Here is a 21,688-nt window from a genome sequence, read left to right as displayed (position 1 = left end):
AAAATTGGTTCGTGCTTTTTGGTTCCCAAGAAATCTTTGCCTACTCAGAGTTGCAAAGATTTTCACCTGTGTTTTTTCTAGCGATATTATAGTATTAGCTTTTATGTTTAGGTTTTGATCCATTTTGAGTTAATTTTTGTGTTATGGTGTGAGGTTAACCGTCAACATTCATTTTTTCCCCTCCAAACCTCCAGTTCCAGTACCACTAAAAAAGCTTGATCAAGACTGCATTGAATCTAGAAATTAATTTAGGCAGAATGGACATGTTAACAGTTTTGGGTCTTCAAATCCATGAGCACAGTTTAGCTCTCTCTTAGGTCTTTGTAAATTATCTCAGCAATGTTTTATAGCTTTTAATGTAGAGGTCTTGTACTTTTTTGTTATATTTGTTCCTGTGTATTTGACCTTGTTTGCTAATAGTGTAAATGAAATTCTTTTCCTTCATTTTCTAGTTATTCATTATTATGCCTGATTATCTTTGGACATTTTATTGAAAATTTATAGAAATAATTTAATAGTCTGGGTGATGTAATTTTAATGAAGACAAGATTTCCTTTTGCTTCTGGAAAGCATTTAGGCTAGGTGGAGATCACTTTAATCCAGTCAGGGATTGAGCTCATTAAAAGCTGGACTTCAGTTCTAATAAGGGCTTGTCTATTTCCTGTTCATTCTTCTTCCTAAGGTGTAGACCTTTCAGAGTCCAACTGGAATCCTGGGGCATCCACCACAGTCTCTCCTCATTGCTGGATCCCAAATTCCAATTTGTGTGCCTCCAAGCCTGTGAAGATTGTCAGAAGCTATGTTTAGCTTCTTAGCCTCTCAACCATTGCTTTTGCTTTCATATTTGGCAGTTGCCTCAATGGAAAAAGTAACCTAAAATATACTTGGATCACTTCAAATCATGATTTCTTTCTTTCTTTCTTTAAAAAAAAATACATATATATGTAATATATATATGTTTTATATATATATATATATATATATATATATTTCCAAGCTATTCAGCAGGAGGGTTTGTCTGTGACAACCTAGTAAGCCATTGCCAGAAGTGTCTTTCTCTTATTCCTCTCCCCCTCTACTTTTCCCTCCCAACCTCCACTAGAATATTCACATTTTCTCTGTATCTCATTTACTGTTATATTCCCTAGGCTAGAATAGTGCCTAGCACAGAACAGAAGTCAGTAGGTATTTGTTGAGTGAAAGAATGGATGAATTAGCATTCTATCTGGGAAGATAGAATGGACATTCAAAAGAAAATACCTTTACTGTCATTTTCTCAAACTTAAGAGATAGCTAAGTAGCTATTCTTGAGTATAATTATGGTGAGTTTTGAACTGGAGCTCAGGACCTTTAGAGTTCTAGTCTCTTATTGATGTTTCCTCAACATGTTACGTGACATCGTTTGGTCTTTATTTCTCCATTTGTAAATGATTTATTACTCTCTTACTCATGGAAATTGTTACTAAAATTTAAGAGCTTTCAAGAGAAAAAATTAAGTGGGAGTTCCCTGGTAGCCTAGTGGTTAGGATTCTGGGCTTTCACTGCTGTGACCCAGATTGAGTCCCAGGTCAGGGAACTGAGATCCCTCAAGTTCATGGCACAGCCAAAAAAAAAAAAAAGAGAGCGAGAGAGAAAAAAATAAAAAGATGAAAAGGACATTGGAATTAATGTTTTAATCAAGGAATCAAAATTATTTGGTATAAGTATAGGCTTATAATTTGTATTATTAAAATCTACCAGTGAATACAGTTAAGATGAATAGATTGTTATCATGTTTTAAGAGGTAAAGATGAAGAGTTTCATAAAAAATAACATTTTGCATTGTGCATAAATGTTTGCCTGTGTTTTTTCCCCCTCTTCCCTTTAGAGCCATTTTAAGTGCAAGATCTAGTTATTTTGCTGCGATGCTGAGTGGCTGTTGGGCTGAAAGCTCCCAAGAGTACATTACTCTTCAAGGGTAAGCAGAATTTTTACAAGGCAGCTTGACTGCAAATGATTATAAATAATGCTTTTAATACAAAGCACTTTTCATGAATCTGATTTCCCTGTATGTTCAATGAAATGTTTCTCATGTGGTACAATTCAGCAAAGTACACTTTCTGAAAATGAGAGGTAGTTGGGAACATTTAGTAATAGAGATAGTGCGTTAGTCTTCTCAGACTACCATGACAAGATACCACAAACTGGGTGGTTTAAACAGCAAAGATTTGTTTTCTCACAGTTCTGCAAGATCAAAATGCCAGCAAGGTTGGTGTCTGGTGAGAGCTCTTACCTTGGGTCCTTGGGTTGTAGATAGGCACTTTTCCACTGTGTGCTCCAGTGACGTTTTTTTTAAGTGCATGGGGCTGGGGGGCAGGGAGGTAAAAGGAAGGTGGAAGGAGAGAGCTCACTCTCTGGTGTTCTTCTTATAAGGACACTAATCCTATCACATCAGGGCGGGGCCCCACCCTTATTACCTCATTTAACCTTAATTATTTCCTTAGAAGCCCCATCTCCATATAGGTACACAGGAGTTAGGGCTTCAATATATGAATTTGAGTGGGTGGGGGAACACAGATATTCAGTCTGTAATAGGTAGTTTCTTAAAGAATAATTTGGATAGGTGTGGATTTCACTGACCTATGATAGTGCAATGGTGAATCTACACAGTTGGTGGCAGTTTAAACTGCTGAGACAGTTACTAAGAGATGAACTACTTCCTTAAATGGTGAAATGGAATATTTTTTGGTCACAGATGATCACTGTGAGAATCTGGAGGGTACAATATGGGAGAGGGCTTTGTCAGTAGGAAAACTGCCTGGGTGTTCTGAGGGAGCCTGTCAGCCCTGCATCATTCACACTGTTGATGTTTCCTCGACTGGGTCAACCTTGGCTAGAGGGTTGGGTGTGGAATGGTGGTCGTGGTGATTCCATAACAGTGGATGCATGGAAAGTATTGATAAATTCTCACTATTTTTTACACTGGCCTATAATCTTGAGCCTCCTAGGTTACAGCTGTCTGGTTTCCTTACTAACTAAAATTGATCCCCAAATGCCTCTCATTTTTAATTTCTCAGTCTATAAAATATGGAAAATTGAAACATTTGTAAGAATATGTTATGTGTTTTTATTTACTTTTTCATATTTCATTCATTTAATAGAAATGAAACATATGCAGAAGAACCTAAACCTCCTTTCTTTCTTACCAGGGTTTTAGAGAGTTGTGTTTTAATTATATTACACATCACAGTTTCGATACACATATCACAATCTGGCAATCACCAGGTAGTTTCTGATTATGGAAGATTTTGTACTCCAAGCAAAGGGTTTATTAGCCTATGGGTAAAAGGAATGTGTAGTTGAATCAGTTGGTGAAACCTTATCATTCACTGTTGAAAAACAACCTGAAAGATATATATATCCTGCCAAGAAGGCCTCTTCCTTTATGGTGAATTTAAAATAGCTGCTGAATATAGGAAGAGGGATAATGCTAGCAGAGGCCAGAATTTCTCTAAGTGTGTCAATCCTAGGGATAATCACTCTAGTGTAATTTTGGAAACGTGTCCAGGGACTGTGTTTCAGATGTTTTAGATATCATTTTTTAAAACTGTCAATCTTCTCTCATTAGAACTGAATTAAATAAAAATTTAAATGAAGAGATAACCTAGTTTGACTCAGAATGCAACTTTTTTGGCATTTATTAAAAATCATGTGATTCTATGTAATGAGATAAAGGTCAAAAGAAGTGTATGATTATTGGACCTTACTTGACAGCAGGGGAAAGTAATTTACAGAGAACACTTGTCTGATTTCGTAGAAGAAATCTTAGTTGCTTATATGTTTAGTGACAATTTTTACTATCTGATACCTATTAACATATACCTTTGTTCCTCTCTCCAAATAGATTCTGTCCTCAGCAGTGATAATACCTTACAATAACATCATATATTTTCTAGGATTCTTCCACACTTATGGTGCCCTTTAATTTTTAGAATCAGTCTTTGAGAGAGAGGGTATATTCACATATTACAGATGAGTAAAAACAAGATCAGATAAATTAAATGTCTTCCAGGGGTTACTTGGTAAATAAGTGCTTATGCTGAATATAAGTTACATGTTTGTTGATTCTTAATTCAAAGTCCATTCCACAACAGTCACTGAAGAAATTAAAAGTTTCGCATTGGCGTGTGTTCTTGAGCTATCTCAGACTGATCTTCTCCACTGTTTAAATCAGTGATTTTCCCATAGGACCCTAAAGTTCCTGGTAGGTATGTTAGGGAATACATGGCATGGGATTGGGATATGAGGGGAAGGCCATTTGGGAAGAGGCACATCTTCAACCAGAGCTGCTCTACTTTTATTTATTCTATATTGCTCAAAATGACCTCTGAGTTTAGCTATAGGAACAAAGGCAATCTTTAATCAGCACTCACGAGTGATCCGATTAAACATTCAAAACACACAGGCTTTTAAAGGAGAAGTCTATTTATTAAGAGGTCAATAGATAAGAAAGAAGTAGTGGCATAACTATTGGTCTCTACTCACCACCTATAATTTTCCTTCTTTCATTATAGTGGAGGTAATGGATAAAAATCTCCTCTTATAATATGGCTTGACTGCTACTGACCAACTTTAGTGGTTCAAGGGAAAGCCAAGTAGAAGTAGCCAAATTTGTTTTAAACTGTCATTACAAATAGGTAGGCTGTACGTTGTAGCAGTGCCAGCAATGATCAGGCTCACTCCTCTTACAGTATTTTCCCTTCACTTCTGTTGTAAGCAAGACTCTACTCCTTACTGGATCATCTTACCCAAAGTTGCTATTTCAGCAGTGGAGACTTACTCCTAATCAGCTTATTCACTTCTAATGCTAGCACATTGGAAATGAGGATACATTTCTTTTTGACTCTTTTATTTTGCTTGAAGTAACAAGGTTTTCTAATGCTAAAATGAAAAGAGAATTTCCTGACAGATTCTGGGTTTTATCTACATCCTTTATTATTATTATCATCACACAATCTGTTTTGCTTTCCCCTCCTGTATCATATATCAAATTGACTGTCTCAAATTACCACCTAAAATGTTATTAGCATCATGGTGTATAAAGCTGTAGGAAGGCTAAAGGGGATTTAGGGATTTTACTTTTTTTTAAAAAATCACATCTTTTAGGCATTTTTATATTATAACAAAGTAATCTACAAAATAAAATCTCTTTTCACATTAACTTATATGGTAATCCTGGGTAGATGTTTCCATGGATTGTGAGGTATAGTAGAAAGATCATGGACTTTGGTGTCCTTATAGGAAGTCCTACATCCAGTCCTAAACTGTTACATGACTTTAGGGACATTGCTTACCTTCTTTAAGTTTCCTGAGGTTGTTGAAAGAAAAAAACCTGGCATAGTGCTTGGTACATAGTATGTAGTGCTCATTAATATTTGTCTTTTTCTTCTTTCCCTAAATTATATTGTTCTCATTTTCTAGAGAGAAAAGGCTTCAAGTGAGGGCCATTTACAGTACCAGGACAGCAATGCCTGCTGTGCTTGGTCAGCAACCGCTTTTGGAACTGTGCCACTGTTGCATATCTGTAGGATGTTTTCTGCAGTAGATTAGAATTGAAATCCTGTCTGAAATCCTTACAGAAAAGAGCCGAATGTTTTTAATGAGTTGGTAGCTCAACGATGTAATGCACATGATATTTTTAAGATGGACAGCCTTCAATAAATTATAGTAGGAATAGTAGGGTCCTATTATCCTTGATAATAATTAACCTATTATCCATGTCCCAGAGTTGGAGGGGGAAGGATATAGTTGGAAGGAAGTTCTCCTGGTGGAGGAAGGGGGAAATTTTCCACATCCTATACTGGAAATTGAACCACAGCCAATAGTTCTGTAAAGAAACCCCACATGTTTCCATTTTATATAAAAAGAGGTCTTTCAGTGGTGGCTTGAGACTTTAGAGCATAAATTTGGATTTTCTTGTCTCCCTTGGGAGATTCCTGGGCTTGCTGTGAACCTTCAGGATGATCTTTTCAAATATAAGTCAGATAATATTTCTTTTCTGACTAAAATTCTTCAATGCCTTCTCATTACAATCAGAATTAAACCCAAATCTTTACCATAATCTATAAGAACCTGTATGATCTGGCCCATAGGCTTTTCCCAAACTACCCCACCTAAAGTAGCTACAGCCTAACTCTCTAGTTATTCTCTTCTATGTTATTCTGTTGTATTGTCTTCACTTTTCACTATTAAAATTATCTTCTTTGTATATTTGTTGACATATTTATTGTCCATGTCCTCTCTCTAGAACATAAGCTTCTTGTATCCTCAAGGTCTAGATAGGGCCTATCATTCAATAAATATTGACTGTATATGAACAAATGAATGAGTGAATGAGACCCTACATTACCTTAGCCCACATATATAGGAGCCTGAAACTCTAGGAAGCACATATAAAGCACAGAGGTTTTAGACTGGGCACATGTTGTATATGATCCTAGAGCTCTGTCCTCTCATAGGCTTTTCTTTTTTCTAACTCTGGGTATATGTTATATTTTCATCTCCTACAGGATTTTATTCTGATTACATTTAAATGGGAATAGTGCTTTAAATCTTTCCATTTAAACTGTGGGCTATTGCAGTAATTTGTTGGGTTTTTTTTTTTTTCCAGGTCAGTTGATCATGTCTTTATAAACACTTTTAGTAAAAATACAGATGACTTACAATAATGAGAATGCAGTTTAGTAAAACATCTGTCAAGGCAGCAGGAAAACAGTTTCTTGCTGTTTTTATAGCTATCATATATATTGATACAAAAGCTCAAATGTCTAGCTTTTGCTATTTATTTTAATAAAACTCCTTTTATTTTTACTTAGTCATTATTATCCTTTGCTTAAACATGTCAAGTCTTAGAAGAAACTATTCTTTCAACAGAAATGGTCAGTCCTCATTAATACTGATAAGAATGGCTCTCGAAATTTTGAGGAAAAGTGCATGGAATCTAATAATTATGCTACTGTTTTAGGCTACAAACTATAGATGATATGGCATAATCATTCTGAGATCAAATCTTGTTGTATCAATGTATATAAATGAGAATATTTAGAGATTTGACTTTTTTCTAAGTATTAAAGATGTGGAATTTTGAATCAGCAGAAACCAGTAGGGGGCAGTAAATATTTATTAAGTAAATTGAAAAATATTTATATGTTTTCAACTCAGTATTCCTTCTGAAGGTTTGGGAGATGCTTATAACTACCCTAATAAGCCATTCATTAAATATTCATTAAACATTTATTGAGCATATATTATTTAAGGCCATAAAATCAAAGCAGACACCTTTCTGAGTCCTACCCTGAGGACTCCATTTCTTTTCTTCTTGCCTTCCTCCTTTTGTTCCTTTAGCAGACATTAGATACCATGCTTAACAAACTGTGAAGGTCTTATCAGCACTGTGCCCACCCTGCTTCCACTGCGGAGCTCCAGTATTATGTGGGGAAAGGAAATTCTTCTCAACCTGGGGATATTGAATCAATGCTGACATTCTGCTGCTACTAGAGATGCAAGGGTAAATAAGACACAAATCCTGCCCTCACATAACTCAGTTTAGAAGGAGAAACAAATACGTAAACAAAGATATTACAAGTCAGTTTGATAAATGTGGTAAGGGAAGTGTGTGTGGGGTGTGTGTGTGTGTGTGTGTGTATGTGTGTGTGTGTGTTATACTGCTTAAGAGCCCAGGCTTTGGAGTCTGGATTTAAATTCGAAAATTCCAAAATTCCAGTGCTATCTGCCTGGATTTAAGATCCAGTGCATCACTAGTCATTTGACCTTGGGCAATTTACTTTTTTTTTTCCAGCACCTGCCCCCATGGACAAGTTACTTAATTTCAGTTGTTTCATCTGTAAGATGAGACTAATAACAATATCTACCATTGAGTTGTTATGATGATTAAATGAGCTAATGGCATTCACAATGCTTATTAGCTCATGACTGAATCATAATAAATGCTCAACTGATGTTAGTTATTATTTATGTTTAACATTCAGTGATTTCTTTTTTTCCCCCCCTTGGGAGCATTAAGGAAACAATCAGAGGTAAAGAGCCACATGTCTTCTGTCTAAAAGATGAAATAAGTAGAGAGGGAGAGGATTTTAAGCAGAGTGAGCAGTATCTGCTAAGGCATGGATATATAAAGAATTATAAGTAGTTCAGGTATAAGAAACGGCAGTTTACTTATCTTGGAACAGCTGCTAGAGAGGGAGAACTAGAGATCAGATGATAAAGAACATTGTACACCAAGCTAAAGAATGTAGGCTTTTTTCCTAGGTGCTATGGAGAATTGTTGAAGGGTTTTTAAAGTCAGGGGCTATATCAGATTTACATTTTAGCAAAGTCACTCTAATAACAATGTGGGAAATGGGATGCAAGGAGATAATTTCAGGCAAGAAGCCCACACGAGAGGATACATTATCATAGTAGAGAGGAGAGAAACTGAGAGGCTAAACCAGGGCAATGAAAGGGGAAATTAGACAGCAGAGGCTGAATTCAAGAAAATTTTGAAGGTATAAAATGACAGAATATAATGAGGGAGAGAATTAAGATGAACCTCCAGCTCTGACTTAGGCATTTAGGTTATTGTTCAGTCTTCTTTTTGTTATTCCTATTTTGTTCATAGCACTGTTGCAGGACTTCTTGCATCTTGTCCCACCTTCTATTCCTCGGTACCAAGGTGAGTGAATTATCCAACAACCATTGGGCATTGGTCAGGATGAACTCTAGATGAGAGGTAATTGGATTTCTTTTCTCCTTTCTTCTCTGCTGAACCCATGAAAAGAGGTGATGGGGAAGAGGGGCATCTGCTATCCATCTTTGCTATCTGTTGGAATTTTGAGGGGGCCCCAATAAATAGTATACTTTCTTCCTGCTCAAAATGAGACAAAAGACTCAGCGGACGAAGTTAGAAAACATTTCGTTGATTTTTGATAAAAACTGTTAAAGCAGTAAAATGTGCTTTAACGCAAGAGCCAAAGTTGATTTGCTAGCTATGTCTACTCTAAGACAGCCCACCTGAGAGAAAGTCTGAATCTGGACAGCGGATGCACTTCTTCCCCATCACCTCTTACCACTGGTTCAGCAGAGAAGAAAGGAGAAAAGGAATCAAATTACCTCTCATCTCAAGTTCCACTTTATCAACAGCCAGTGGTTGTTGTCTACCAACCAGATAATTAACCTCCCTTGATACAGAGGAATAGAGGGTGGGACAAGATGCAACAAGTCCTGTAACAGTGCTATGAACGAAATAAGAAAAACAGAAAGAAGACCGAATTTGGGGTGTTGGGAGAGGAAGTCATGAATTTAGAGTTTGAGATCTAGTAGTCAGTGGGACATAAAGATTATCACTTCAGACTACTTCTTAAGTCATGTCTTTACTTTTAAATCTGTAAAATGAGGATGTTGGCAGAGCTAGAGCCACTGGATAGGTATTACAAATTAAGAAATCTATACAGCATAACAAGACTCTTTCTAGTGAGTAGAGTTGTCCATCCCAGGCTTTAAGCAAGACCAGAGGCCATTTGTCAGAGATGCTGAGAAGGATTTCTTAATGAGCCAGAGGTTGAACTATGATCTCTAAAGCCCTTTCTAACTTTGTCTATCATGGAAGATGCCCCCAAAATAATCAGGTATTTTATAATATACTAATAACATTTTATAGCATATAAAAACCCATAGCTCCAGTTATGCTTCATTTTTAAATTAATGGCATACCTCATGGATGTTATTCGAAGAATATATTCTTCAGATAAAAATGAGATTAGAACTTTATCTTGGTTAAAAGTTTATGGGAAAATAGAATGTATCATTGCTATCAGTTAAATCTTAATTATTTCTGGATTTGAGTATAGTTTTCTTTTATTTTTCAGGATAAGCCATGTAGAAATGAATGTTTTGATACATTTTATATATGGAGGAACTTTGGACTTTCCAGACAAAGCTAATGTTGGGTATGTATGATTTTTTAATGATTTTAAATATAAAAGTATTAATATTTTGTGGCTTCTGCTTTGTTGAGCTTTGTTTAAAAGTGTCAATGAAGTAGAAGCTTCAATTTTATTGTCTATTTTGCCTATCTTGTGTGTATTTTGGGAATATCTAAAAATAGTAAGTCACCTTATTTAGAAGAAAAGATGATCTAGCAACTCACAGTAATAAGATTAAGAAAAGTCTATTGCACTTAAATTATGTTAGAAAAACTTAATATTTGTTTTGGAAAATAGATGACAGGTTTTTATAAAATTAACTGAACTTTTATCAAATTTGGAATAATTTTTTTACTACTTTATTTTTTAATTTTAGGATGTCAAAAGAAAAGGAAAAAAACCCTAAAATTAATCTGAGAATTTAGGCATCCTAAAGATTAACGGGAATTCCCTGGCAGTCCAGTGGTTAAGGTTCCACGCTTCCACTGCAGGGGGAGCAGGTCCGATCCCTGGTCAGGGAGCTAAGATCCTGCATGCCGGGTGATGTGGCCAAAAAAAGAAAAGAAAAAAAAAAAAAGTCGTATGATTCTTTAGTACTCTGGTGAAATGCCGTCTAAGCTGCTGAAATCCTACTGGAGAGTGAAATCTATCTTGCTCTTCTAATTTTCTGAATGTTCTCTCCTTTTATTGCTATTCTAACATCAGACAAATGAAGGCTGCTAGTTTACTTTTAAATATTCATTAGTTCCTTTAGTTATAAACTGAATAAATATGATTTGGGGGAGAAGGTATCATGAGTCAAAGGGATTAAGTACTGAAGTTTTGCCCCTGGAAACCTATAAGAAATTTTATCATGGTATCAAGCCTTGTAGGTTTCCTAAGTACCTAAAGTATGTGTGGGTACTCAAATACTTGCCAGTTGAAAGAAGCAACAGAAACCCTCTGAATCATTGGATGCCATCTCCAATCTTATGGTCATTTGTAGGCATTTTCAATATAATAAGGATCAATTAGTTGCCCTCCCCCTAAATTTTTATTATTCGTATTTGTTGTGAAGAGTTGTAACTTTTACAGCCTTTGAAGCAGTTTCCTGGGCTTTGTTGCATATGACTGAGAATATGAGGGGAGTTTGATTGAAACATCTCCAAATTTACTTTGTGTTATTCCCCACAAATCAAATCAAGTTACAGGGCTTTCAACTTTTGACCTATGTCCTTTTTATAATCTATAAACAGTATCTATTATGTAGGGTATAAAGTTAGAATTAAAATAATTAAGATTATTCTTTTTTCTAAACTATACATTATCAAAAAATTATTGTGTATTATGCCTTGGTTTTTAAATTGAAGAATTAACAGTGCATCTATTTTTACTTTAGGCACATACTCAATATGGCTGATATGTATGGACTAGAAGGATTAAAAGAAGTAGCCATCTATATTTTAAGAAGAGATTACTGTAATTTCTTTCAGAAGGTAATTACTGAGTCTTAGAAATCTTTTACCTAGTGCTTAAAGTCAACCATTATTACCTACTAGCTTTGCTGTACGCGGGCCTCTCACTATTGCGGCCTCTCCCGTTGCGGAGCACAGGCTCTGGACGCGCAGGCTCAGCAGCCATGGCTCACGGACCTAGCCGCTCCGCGGCACGTGGGATCTTCCCGGACCGGGGCACGAACCGTGTCCCTTGCATCGGCAGGTGGACTCTCAACCACTGCGCCACCAGGGAAGCCCCCTACTAGCTTTTTAACTCTGTTAGCATTGTCATTTTAACTAATGAGAACCCTAACTGAGAAATAACTCTTAGGATGTGCTTGCAGAAAACAGAAATTAATTCAGATCATTTTAAGTAAGATAAAGTTGAGGTGGGGGTTTACTGAAATGATATGGAAATATTCTATATAATTCAAAGGTGGAGTGTATGGTTGGGACTCACAGTTAGGGTTTGGAACTAAGAGAAAGGAATTTGGGAACTACTTTCTCCGTTTATCAAAGGTCTACACAGTGCTTCATTGGTTCTTTTCCCTGAAAGGACATTCCTCCTTCCTACCACTTCTCTTTATAGCATGTACTTGGGGTGTGATATAGTTCTCTTCTACTTCTCTCCCCCAGGTGCTATATGAATACTGACTTTTTAATTTTAGTTTATGCAAATGTAAATTTGTCTAAAGAAACATGCTATACTATGCATTTCAAAGCCATTTTGTACATTATTCTTAGATTCACCATTGTTCTAATTTTCTCTGCTATCTTTTATTTTCTTATTTACGCTTTTCTACATTTTCTAAATTTTCTACCATGGTCATGTATTACTTTTATAATCAACAAAAAACAAATCTTAAAAGAATTTTTTTTTTTTTTTTTTGCGGTACGCGGGCCTCTCACTGTTGTGGCTTCTCCCGTTGCGGAGCACAGACTCCGGACATGCAGGCTCAGCGGCCATGGCTCACGGGCCTAGCTGCTCCGCGGCATGTGGGATCGTCCCACACCGGCCCCTGCATCGGCAGGCAGACTCTCAACCACTGCGCCACCAGGGAAGCCCTTAAAAGAATTTTTTACATCAATAGTCCCCTCTTATTGGCTACTTGAGCCAACAATATGCATTGTAATTATGTAATTTTAATAATTTTAATTAAATTTAGATTTTTGTGTTGGAATGGACTTTTCCTATCTGTCTATAAGTTGTAGCTGAGGAATCACCCCATGTGCTAAAACAGAGTCATGAACTGGGTCTACCACCCCTACCAACCTTTCAAGGTTCACTGAGAAACAGTTAAACTCCTTAGCTACCTTTAATCAACCACTCATTCCAGCCTCTATACGTAAGGGAGCTAGAAGAAGGAGCACAGTCTGTGGTGTCCTCAGCATTGCAGAAAGTGAAGAACCTTGGTGAAAGACTTTTCCTTCTCTTTCATCTTCCCCCATCTTCCCAGCCAAGAGAAAGTTAAGAGCCTGTTCCAAATAAAGATTAAAGATAGGGGTATCTGCAGTGAGGAGATAATGTCTTCTCAGACCCGAGGTGGACATCTATCATATCTGTATAACCAATCCACTCTGGAACTTCCATCAAAGAAGAAAAGAAAGTACTAAGAGATTTCTTGGAAGAGCCTGGAATATGTCTCAGGAACCAGTGAGAATATACTTGAATATGGAGATTTCTTAAGGGAGGAGGAGGCTTGCTGGAGAAGCCAGTACTAGCCTGGTGACTAGAGGCAATAGTTATTGTCATAGATAGAAAAAAATAATGGAGAGTCCATTCCACACGCCAATTATGCATGGTATGCAGGGAAGGAAAGGGACCTTAGTGGTTCAATGAAGATTAGAAGAGACTGATACAGGGTCAAATGACAGTGTCCCACGTAAGGAGGCATCAAACGTCATGAACCCTAGGAGAACATTTACCACTGAGAGGTTAGGGTGAAATTCAGTCTGTCTCTTAACAAGCCGCCACATTAGCAAAGGCCACCAACATCTGGATTAGAGTAGTGAAGGACATCTTCCTATTACCATGGTGGTTACTGGTTAGTTACATAAGGTGACCACAGCCATCCATAACCCTCTTCCACAGGAGTTAGACCCACAAAATGGAGGAGCAAGAGACCATGTTCTACTCTCCATTCCAGATCTCCCCAACTAAAAGTGTAGTCAGTGATGGGGAGTGAAAGATTTAAATCAAGTATGAGATAGGTGTTTAAATAGTACTATACCGAATTTCAATACCAAAAGTAACCAGAAGGTACTGGAATTTGCCTATGATCATTAAAGTATGGGAAAAGAGGGAATTTGACACAGCATGGTTGATAGCACGAATTGGGGAAAGAAAGTTTTGTTAGTATCTCCTTTAAACTGAGACTCCTCAATAAACCAATTGCGTGAAACATTTAAAAAATAATCTCTTTTATGTATTGTCTTTGGACCATTGCCTCTACTTTTTAGTATGTTCATGGGTATACACAGGTTACATGCAGCTTCTTATATTTTACTTTCAATACTTCACTTAATGTTAAAAATACAAAAGGCATATTTGTTGCCATTTAAACAACAGAAGATGAAATGCTTTTAAATTATCAATATGGCATTTTGTTGAAAGTTATTTTACTTTATTTTAATGAAGTGTGTGCTACTGTGCTAACAGATATTTGAGAGCAGTTTTTGTTTTTATTGACCTGATCTTTAAATTGTTTGCTTTACGTATTTTAACAATATATATTTTGATAAATATACGTTTGAATGTATAATTTTTAACTTCTAGATCTCAATTATGCAGTTTCTTGGCAGTGACTTAAATATAGTAAATCTATAATAGCACATGCCACAGTAATATATGATGGGATATAATATGGTGGTTAACGGGCCCCAGAACTCTTGGCAAGCTAGCTTCAGTCATTTCATTAACTTTACAATCTTGTCTTTTTTAAAAGTAAATTTTAGAACTTCATTTATAGGATTATAGTGGGTTTTACATTATGTTTTTTGCTGCTGATTTAAAAATATATCTTAGGTTATAATTTAAATATATGTCATCCCAGATTTTACAAGCAGGTTTTGAAGATGACTAAAGATCAAGTCATCCTATTACAAAAACACTTAGGAAATCAGCATTTCCATATAAATAAAATTCTTAGAAAGCTAGTTATCCCTTTAAGCCAGGGGTCAGTAAACTTTTTCTATAAAAGGCTGGATAGTTAATGTTCTAGGCTTTGTGGGCCATACAGTCTCCATCACAACTACTCAGCTTTGCTGTTATAGACCAAAAACAGCTATGGACAATATGTAAATGGAACAGCATGGCAGTGTTCCAATAAAACTTTATTCACAAAAACAGTGGTGGACTAGTTTTGGCCCACAAGCTGGTTTGCTAGCCTTTGCCTTTAAGCAGCAAATTATTTTGCATTTTAATATTTTGTATGGAAATTATTCTTAAGCTATACATCAAGTAGTGGATTTTGTGTTGTGGAGGGCTGGTTATTCCTAAATAAAATTAGATTGCTAGACTTCTTAACTCTTGTGCTTACTTTTATAATCTGTTATGCTTCTGGATGCTTTTAGGTTGTCAATTATGTCTACACCAGTAGTCTCTTCCCTCATACTACTTTTATCTTACCTGAAGTGGGTCAGAAAACCAAATTATTTAACTTAGTAGAATTATTGTATAATTTATATAGTGATAGCCATTTCTGATTTTAGGACAATTTAGAGTACCTTCAGTTATCTCAAAGGGAATAACTAAATTGTTGATGTGCAAAAACAGGTATTTACAGTTAATTTCCTAAGTAGTATGTAACACCTTTAGGAGAAGGGTATTAGGAAATCAAATTAATAGCAATTTGTAATTTTAAAAGTTGGGGGACTTCCATGGTGGTGCAGTGGTTAAGAATTCGCCTGCCAATGCAGGGGACATGGGTTCGATCCCTGGTCCAGGAAGATCCCACGTGCCGTGGAGCAACTAAGCCTGTGCACCACAACTACTGAGCCTGTGCTCTAGAGCCTGCGAGCCACAACTACTGAGCCTGCACACCTAGAGCCCGTGCTCCACAACAAGAGAAGCCACCGTAATGAGAAGCCCACGCACCGCAATGAAGAGTAGCCCCCACTTGCCACAACTAGAGAAAGCCCGCACACAGCAACAAAGACCCAATGCAGCCAAAAATAAATAAGTAAATAATGAAATGGAAAAAAAATCAATAAAAAAAAATTGGAGGGCTTCCCTGGTGGCGCAGTGGTTGAGAGTCTGCCTGCCAATGCAGGGGACACGGGTTCGTGCCCCGGTCCGGGAAGATCCCACATGCCGCGGAGTGGCTGGGCCCGTGAGCCATGGCCGCTGAGCCTGCACGTCTGGAGCTTGTGCTCCGCAATGGGAGAGGCCACAACAGTGAGAGGCCCGCGTACCGCAAAAAAAAAAAAAAAATTGGAAATCACTGACCTTATTTGAAGGACTATGCTGGAGGCATTTCTGAAGAAGCTTTTGCTGTTCTCTGAGTGCAAGGTATCTTCAGATACATATTTAGAGACTATATATACATATTGGTTGATTGCTGGTCTTTATTAAGTGCATAAACGCAAATCACAACTAATGAATGTGTACAAAGAGAAGCTGAACTCTATTCACCCTAATAGGGCAATAGATGTGCTTAGGAACATAGTCTAAAAAACAGAAAATACATGGCACAGGTGATACGTAGCACATATTGAGGCTTAACACCAAGAGCAGTGAGTTCTTCACTACTTGTATCTACGTTTTATTTATTTATTGTTTTAGTTCATTACTTCTGTATATGTGCTTTTTAAAAATATGTTTATATAATCACGATCTAATTAAATTCTGTCATTTTGTTTGAGGTCAATGTAGGACCTCCCATTGCACATGTACTTAAAGTTATATTTATACTTTAGGAAGCAGATTAGACCATATGGTTGTGTTGCAATGTGTTGTGCTAGAAATTATTATACCACTTGTACTCTAGAAAATATTTACGCTAAAAGAAATTAGAATATAAACTGTGCATTCTGGCAGCTAAAAGAACTCAAATGCTATCCTATAAAAACTAAAGTTTATCAGTGATACCTGATTTTAAAAGAATAACAGACTTTTGAGTTACATATATTTATTCTGCAGTTTAGGTATGTAAATCAGATCATTTTTATGAACCAATTACTTTTAGCCTCTGTAAGTTGAAAAAGAATAAATGTAGTGTTTTCTATCAATTTTAGCCTGTTCCCAGAAGGTTGGCATCTATATTAGAATGCCTGATTATTGCTCATTCAGTTGGAGTGGAAAGTCTTTTTGCTGACTGCATGAAGTAAGTGATCTGAAGTAGTGCTGATATTATTAATTTAGGGATTCTGTTCTTCCATTCTCCTAATTTTCTGGGAAATTTTAGACTTGGCCTATTTTCTTGGGCACAATGTAAATAGCTTAATGCTTAACTAGTTACAACAATTGAGGAGAAGTATTGATGTAGATATTACTCAAGATGCTTGGAATCAACGTTATTTTAGCTGAACCATGGTTATTTATGTTAAAAGCCATGCACATAACCCAGAGTGGATTTGAAATAAATGTTTACAGAAAAGGGAACTTAGTTAAGTCCATTATAGCACTCACAAAATTAACTGTTAGGGTTAGTCAAAACATAATATATATAAAACTTATATTATTGAAAACCAAAATGTTACTGAATATTATAATGAAAAATATTTTCATTTCTTTAACTTGAGTATCTTTGATTTTTAACAGGTGGATTGTAAAACATTTTGCAAGGTTTTGGTCTGAGAGAAGCTTTGCAAATGTACCTCCTGAGATTCAGAAAAGTTGTCTTAATATGTTGATTCAGTCTTTAGTAAGTATAACCTGAATACTTTGTGTTTGTCATCAAAAAGTTTATTAAATTTTATATAGGTACTTTTGGTGTTTTAAATACAAATGTAGAATTATATTATAAAAGCAAGATGAAAGGACCAATTCCAGATAACCCAGAACCAATTCAGAGAATCTGTCTTTAAGACTCTGTTCCTCTGTACCAAATGCATTAGAATTCAGTCAGAGAACCACAATCACTAGAAAGTATACGTTGGCTCATGAACAAAAGGGGCATGGTGCCAGGGTCAGTTATGCATTGGCTCAGTAGCAGGGACCTCCACTCATTAAGGCGGATTTGGGTGCAACACTGAAACAGTGGCACCATTCTCCAAGAGGACCAGCCATCTACCTGCTGGCAGGTTAATTACATTGCACCACTTCATCATGGAAAAGGCAGTGCTTTGTTCGCAGTGTAATAAACATTTGCTCTGGATATGGATTTGCCTTCCTTACTTCCAGTGTTTCTAGTAAAACCACTATCCGTGGACTTACTGCCTTTTTCACCACCATAGTATTCCACACAGCATCACTTCTGACTAAAGAACTCACTTTATAGCAAATGAAGTATGGCAGTGGGCCCATGCTTACTGATTTCACCTGTCCTACTGTGCTCCCTATCATCCTGAAGCAGCTGGCTTGATAGAATGGAGGAAGGGCCTTTTGAAGACTTGGTTACAGTGCAGCCACGTGGCAGTGACTTGTGGGATTGGGGCAGTGTCCTCCGGGAGGCTGTATATGCTCTAAATCAGCTTTTGATTTGTGGTGCTGTTTCTTAACATAACTAGGATTCACGGGTACAGAAATCAAGGTGTGGAAATGAGAGTGGCTCCATGTATAATTACTCCGATCCACTAGCAAAATTTTTGCTTCTTGTCCCTATAACTTTAGGATCTGCTGATCTAGAGGTCTTAGTTCCAAAGAGAAGAATGTTTTCACCTATGGACACAATGATTCCATTGAACTGGAAGTTGGGACCACCTCCTTCTGGCCACTTTGTAAATCAACAGGCAGAGAAGGGGAATTATTATTAGATTGAGCCTGACTATTTTTTTAACATCTTTATTGGAGTACAATTGCTTTACAATGCTATGTTAGTTTCTGCTGTACAACAAAGTGAATCAGCTATATGTATATATATAATCCCCATATCTCCTCCCTTTTACGTCTCCCTCCCACCCTCCCTATCCCACCCCTCTACGTGGTCACAAAGCACCAAGCTGATCTCCCTGTGCTATGCAGCTGCTTCCCACTAACTATCTATAAGGAGAAATTGGGTTGGTGCTATATAATGTGGGGAAGGAGGAGTATATCTGGAATGCAGTACTCCCATGTCCTATGGTTAAAATCAATGGAAAAACTCAATTTAAGCAGCACTGATACTGGCCCAGATTCTTCAGGAATGAAAGTTTGGGCCACCTTACCAGATAAAGAACTATAAACAGCAGAGGTACTTGCTGAGGACAAAGGGAACATGGAATGGTTGCAGGAAAAGGTAGTTATAAATACTAGGTATGACCACGTGACCAGTTATAGAAATTAGCACTGTAGTAGTTATGAGGTAAACATATTCAGTTCCCCTTTTTATGTGAATGTTTATGTATATATTAACCAGTTATTTTTTTTCCCCACTGTCTCATTCCCCTACCATTTAGTATAAGACACGTTAACTATACCTCTGTATTTAAGTTACAGGATGCCAAGGGGTAGTTTGAATCAGTTTGAAGAGAGACTTTGTATCCTATTTTAGGGAGAGGGTTAGCATGTTTGTTTTATAGGGGATGGTTGTATATGTTAGGCATTAGCATGACTTTACTTTGTCTCCACACGGGTTGGACTGTAGTGTCTCTGCAATGTGTTAGCTTGATTAGGATGAACTATGCTTCCCAGAATTTCCTCCTTTGCACTGCTTCACCTTGCCCTGTATCCTCTTTGGTTTCTCTTACCCCTGGGCCAGGGATGTGTTTAGCTCCATGATGGCGAGTGCTAGCATCTCCTGAAGGGCACTCATTTCATCCATGTTGGAGGCAGTGAGACCTAAAATGAGCCCATCCTTGTGGGTTATAGCTTGTGCTCTTGGGTGTCAGCTTGTCCTTACCCCTCACACTTTACATCCATCATCCTCTCTCAACTGCTTTCCCTGTGGACTTCATACTACAATACATCATCATATACAAAGAGTGCTTAACCAGCTCCCATAATTGCATAAGGTGAAATCCCTTTAACAGACTCCTTTACGTATATAAATACCTCCTAGTGGTCCTGTTTCTCTGATTGAACCATGAATAGTATTTTAGACTGGGTTTCATAGAAAATAATATCTAAATCTAACTGGGAAAATAAGTTTAGGCCATCAGCTGGTGATATACCACTGCAAAAAATAAATCTAAATCTGTGTTTATGCTAATGAAGGACTTTGTTATTTTGTTGCTTACTATTTTGCATTTGTTTCTTTGGTCATTGAATGGTTACTCTGTTCATGAGGCAAGCAAATGGCCCAGCTATAATTCAGTTCAATAGAAGTGAATTATTATCTAGTGGATTTTTAAAAGACCTTTATGGTTCAAAATATACTTTTTATATTTTGAAATTACGTATAACATAGGTACTCTTATTTCCACTTTATATATAAGAAAAAAGAATCAGAGAGGTAAATGCTTTATTCAAGTTCACATTGTCAGTAAATTATAAAACCAGGTCTTAAAAGCAATTGCTGCCATTCTAAAGGTAATATAATAGATGCTCAGCATGGGCAAAGATTATTTTTAGGAAGTATGGGCCTTGACTTCAAGGAACTCGCAAACTGATGGAAGAATCGGCACTTAAACAACTATGCAAAATACAAGTTAGACTATGATGAATACTAGCATTAAGTTCCATGTCAGTCTTATTTACCTTTGCAGCACCAGCCTTAGGGCAAGGCCTAGCAGACATTAGGCACTCAGTATATATTGACAGGTAAATAAAGGAGTGAATAAGTATAATTTATAATTCAGGTTTATACGTGGAATCACAGAAGTTAAAACAATTGATTCTGATTGGAAGGATAAGAGAAGTGATGTGAGATGAACCTGAAAATAGAGGACAATGTCAAAATTAAAAAGTGACTTTTAAATGTGACCAGGGACCTGGAGTCTGGGCAGTGCCAATATTCTCTTGTAACTGGAATAATGAGAGAAGATAAGTTTAGGGAGAGGCTAAGGCCAGATTGGGAGGGATCTTAACTGATTGTCTCAAGAAGTTTGATTTTTTTTTAACAAGTGGTAAGTGAGTATAACTGAGGAATAAGCTCTTCATACTATGCCTCTCCCTCTCCTACAATATTTTATTTTGATTTTATAGTTCTAATCAGTTCCTTGTAAGCTTTGTGAATGCTTGGTTTTTCCTTTCAAGACAGATATAAAGATGAACATCAGAACAACCAAACTTACAAGGCTTTTGGCATTGTGGTGATTATAATGAAAATTTGAAATTTTGTCTTTCTTTGTGGATATTCAAATTTTAGGAAACCTTAATTTAATATATTTTTCATATTTTACTATAGAAATAAAATATATTTTGCTTTATTAATAAAAATAGAATATTAAAGAATTTTTAAATTAAATTATGAAATATGTTATCCAAAACAAATGAAAGAAAGATTGAGCAATCTTCTTAAGTCTTCTTTGGCTCTAATTCAGTTAAACCACATGTTTCATGGCAGGCACTTTACTCTATCAATAATATGCCTAACACTGTCATATAAAAAGGGAGATAAGAAAGTGCTGCATTGGACTATATATGGAGAATTTTTTTTTTTTATTTTAATATGAGGGACTTTGAGCTTTTTCTCCTTCTTGCTCACTATGCAGCAGTTCAGTAAGAAGTGGCTACTCCCTCCTACCAACTACAAACCGTTGCTTTTGGGAGGAAGAGAGAGCAGGGTAGAGGAGTTAGTAGAAGAGAGAAAGTTTTTAGAAAAGTTAGGACTTCTAATTATTGAACTATTTCAAAACAAGATTAAATTTTTCTGTTTCAAAATGTTTTGTTTTGTTTATGGTTTCCTTTGCTGTGCAAAAGTATTTAAGTTTCATTAGGTCCCATTTGTTTATTTTTGTTTTTATTTCTATTTCTCTAGGAGGTGGGTCAAAAAGGACCTTACTGTGATTTATGTCATAGAGTGTTCTGCCTCTGTTTTCCTCTAAGAGTTTTATAGTGTCTAGCCTTACATTTAGGTCTTTAATCCATTTTGAGTTTATTTTTGTGTATGGTATTAGGGAGTGTTCTAATTTCATCCTTTTACATGTAGCTGTCCAGTTTTCCCAGAACCACTTATTGAAGAGGCTGTCTTTTCTCCATTGTATATCCTTGCCTCCTTTATCAAAGATAAGGTA

General features: G+C 36.5%; 1 protein-coding gene across 1 annotated transcript in view; it reads left to right on the top strand.

The window, feature by feature from the left end:
* BTBD8 (BTB domain containing 8) overlaps positions 1–21,688 on the top strand; it is a 98,821-nt gene that overhangs the window by 44,369 nt on the left and 32,764 nt on the right. Inside the window, exons 5-9 of the mRNA XM_030759932.2 lie at positions 1,868–1,957; positions 9,903–9,983; positions 11,338–11,434; positions 16,670–16,758; positions 17,196–17,298. Coding sequence (XP_030615792.1) covers positions 1,868–1,957; positions 9,903–9,983; positions 11,338–11,434; positions 16,670–16,758; positions 17,196–17,298 — 460 coding nt within the window. The remainder of the gene's footprint in view (positions 1–1,867; positions 1,958–9,902; positions 9,984–11,337; positions 11,435–16,669; positions 16,759–17,195; positions 17,299–21,688) is intronic.

This window comes from Delphinapterus leucas, chromosome 1 (assembly GCF_059928025.1).
Source record: "Delphinapterus leucas isolate spDelLeu-1000000601 "Yukka" chromosome 1, BTC_Dleu_Yukka2, whole genome shotgun sequence".
Lineage (NCBI taxonomy): Eukaryota > Metazoa > Chordata > Mammalia > Artiodactyla > Monodontidae > Delphinapterus > Delphinapterus leucas.
This window is presented reverse-complemented; position numbering and strand designations above follow the sequence as displayed.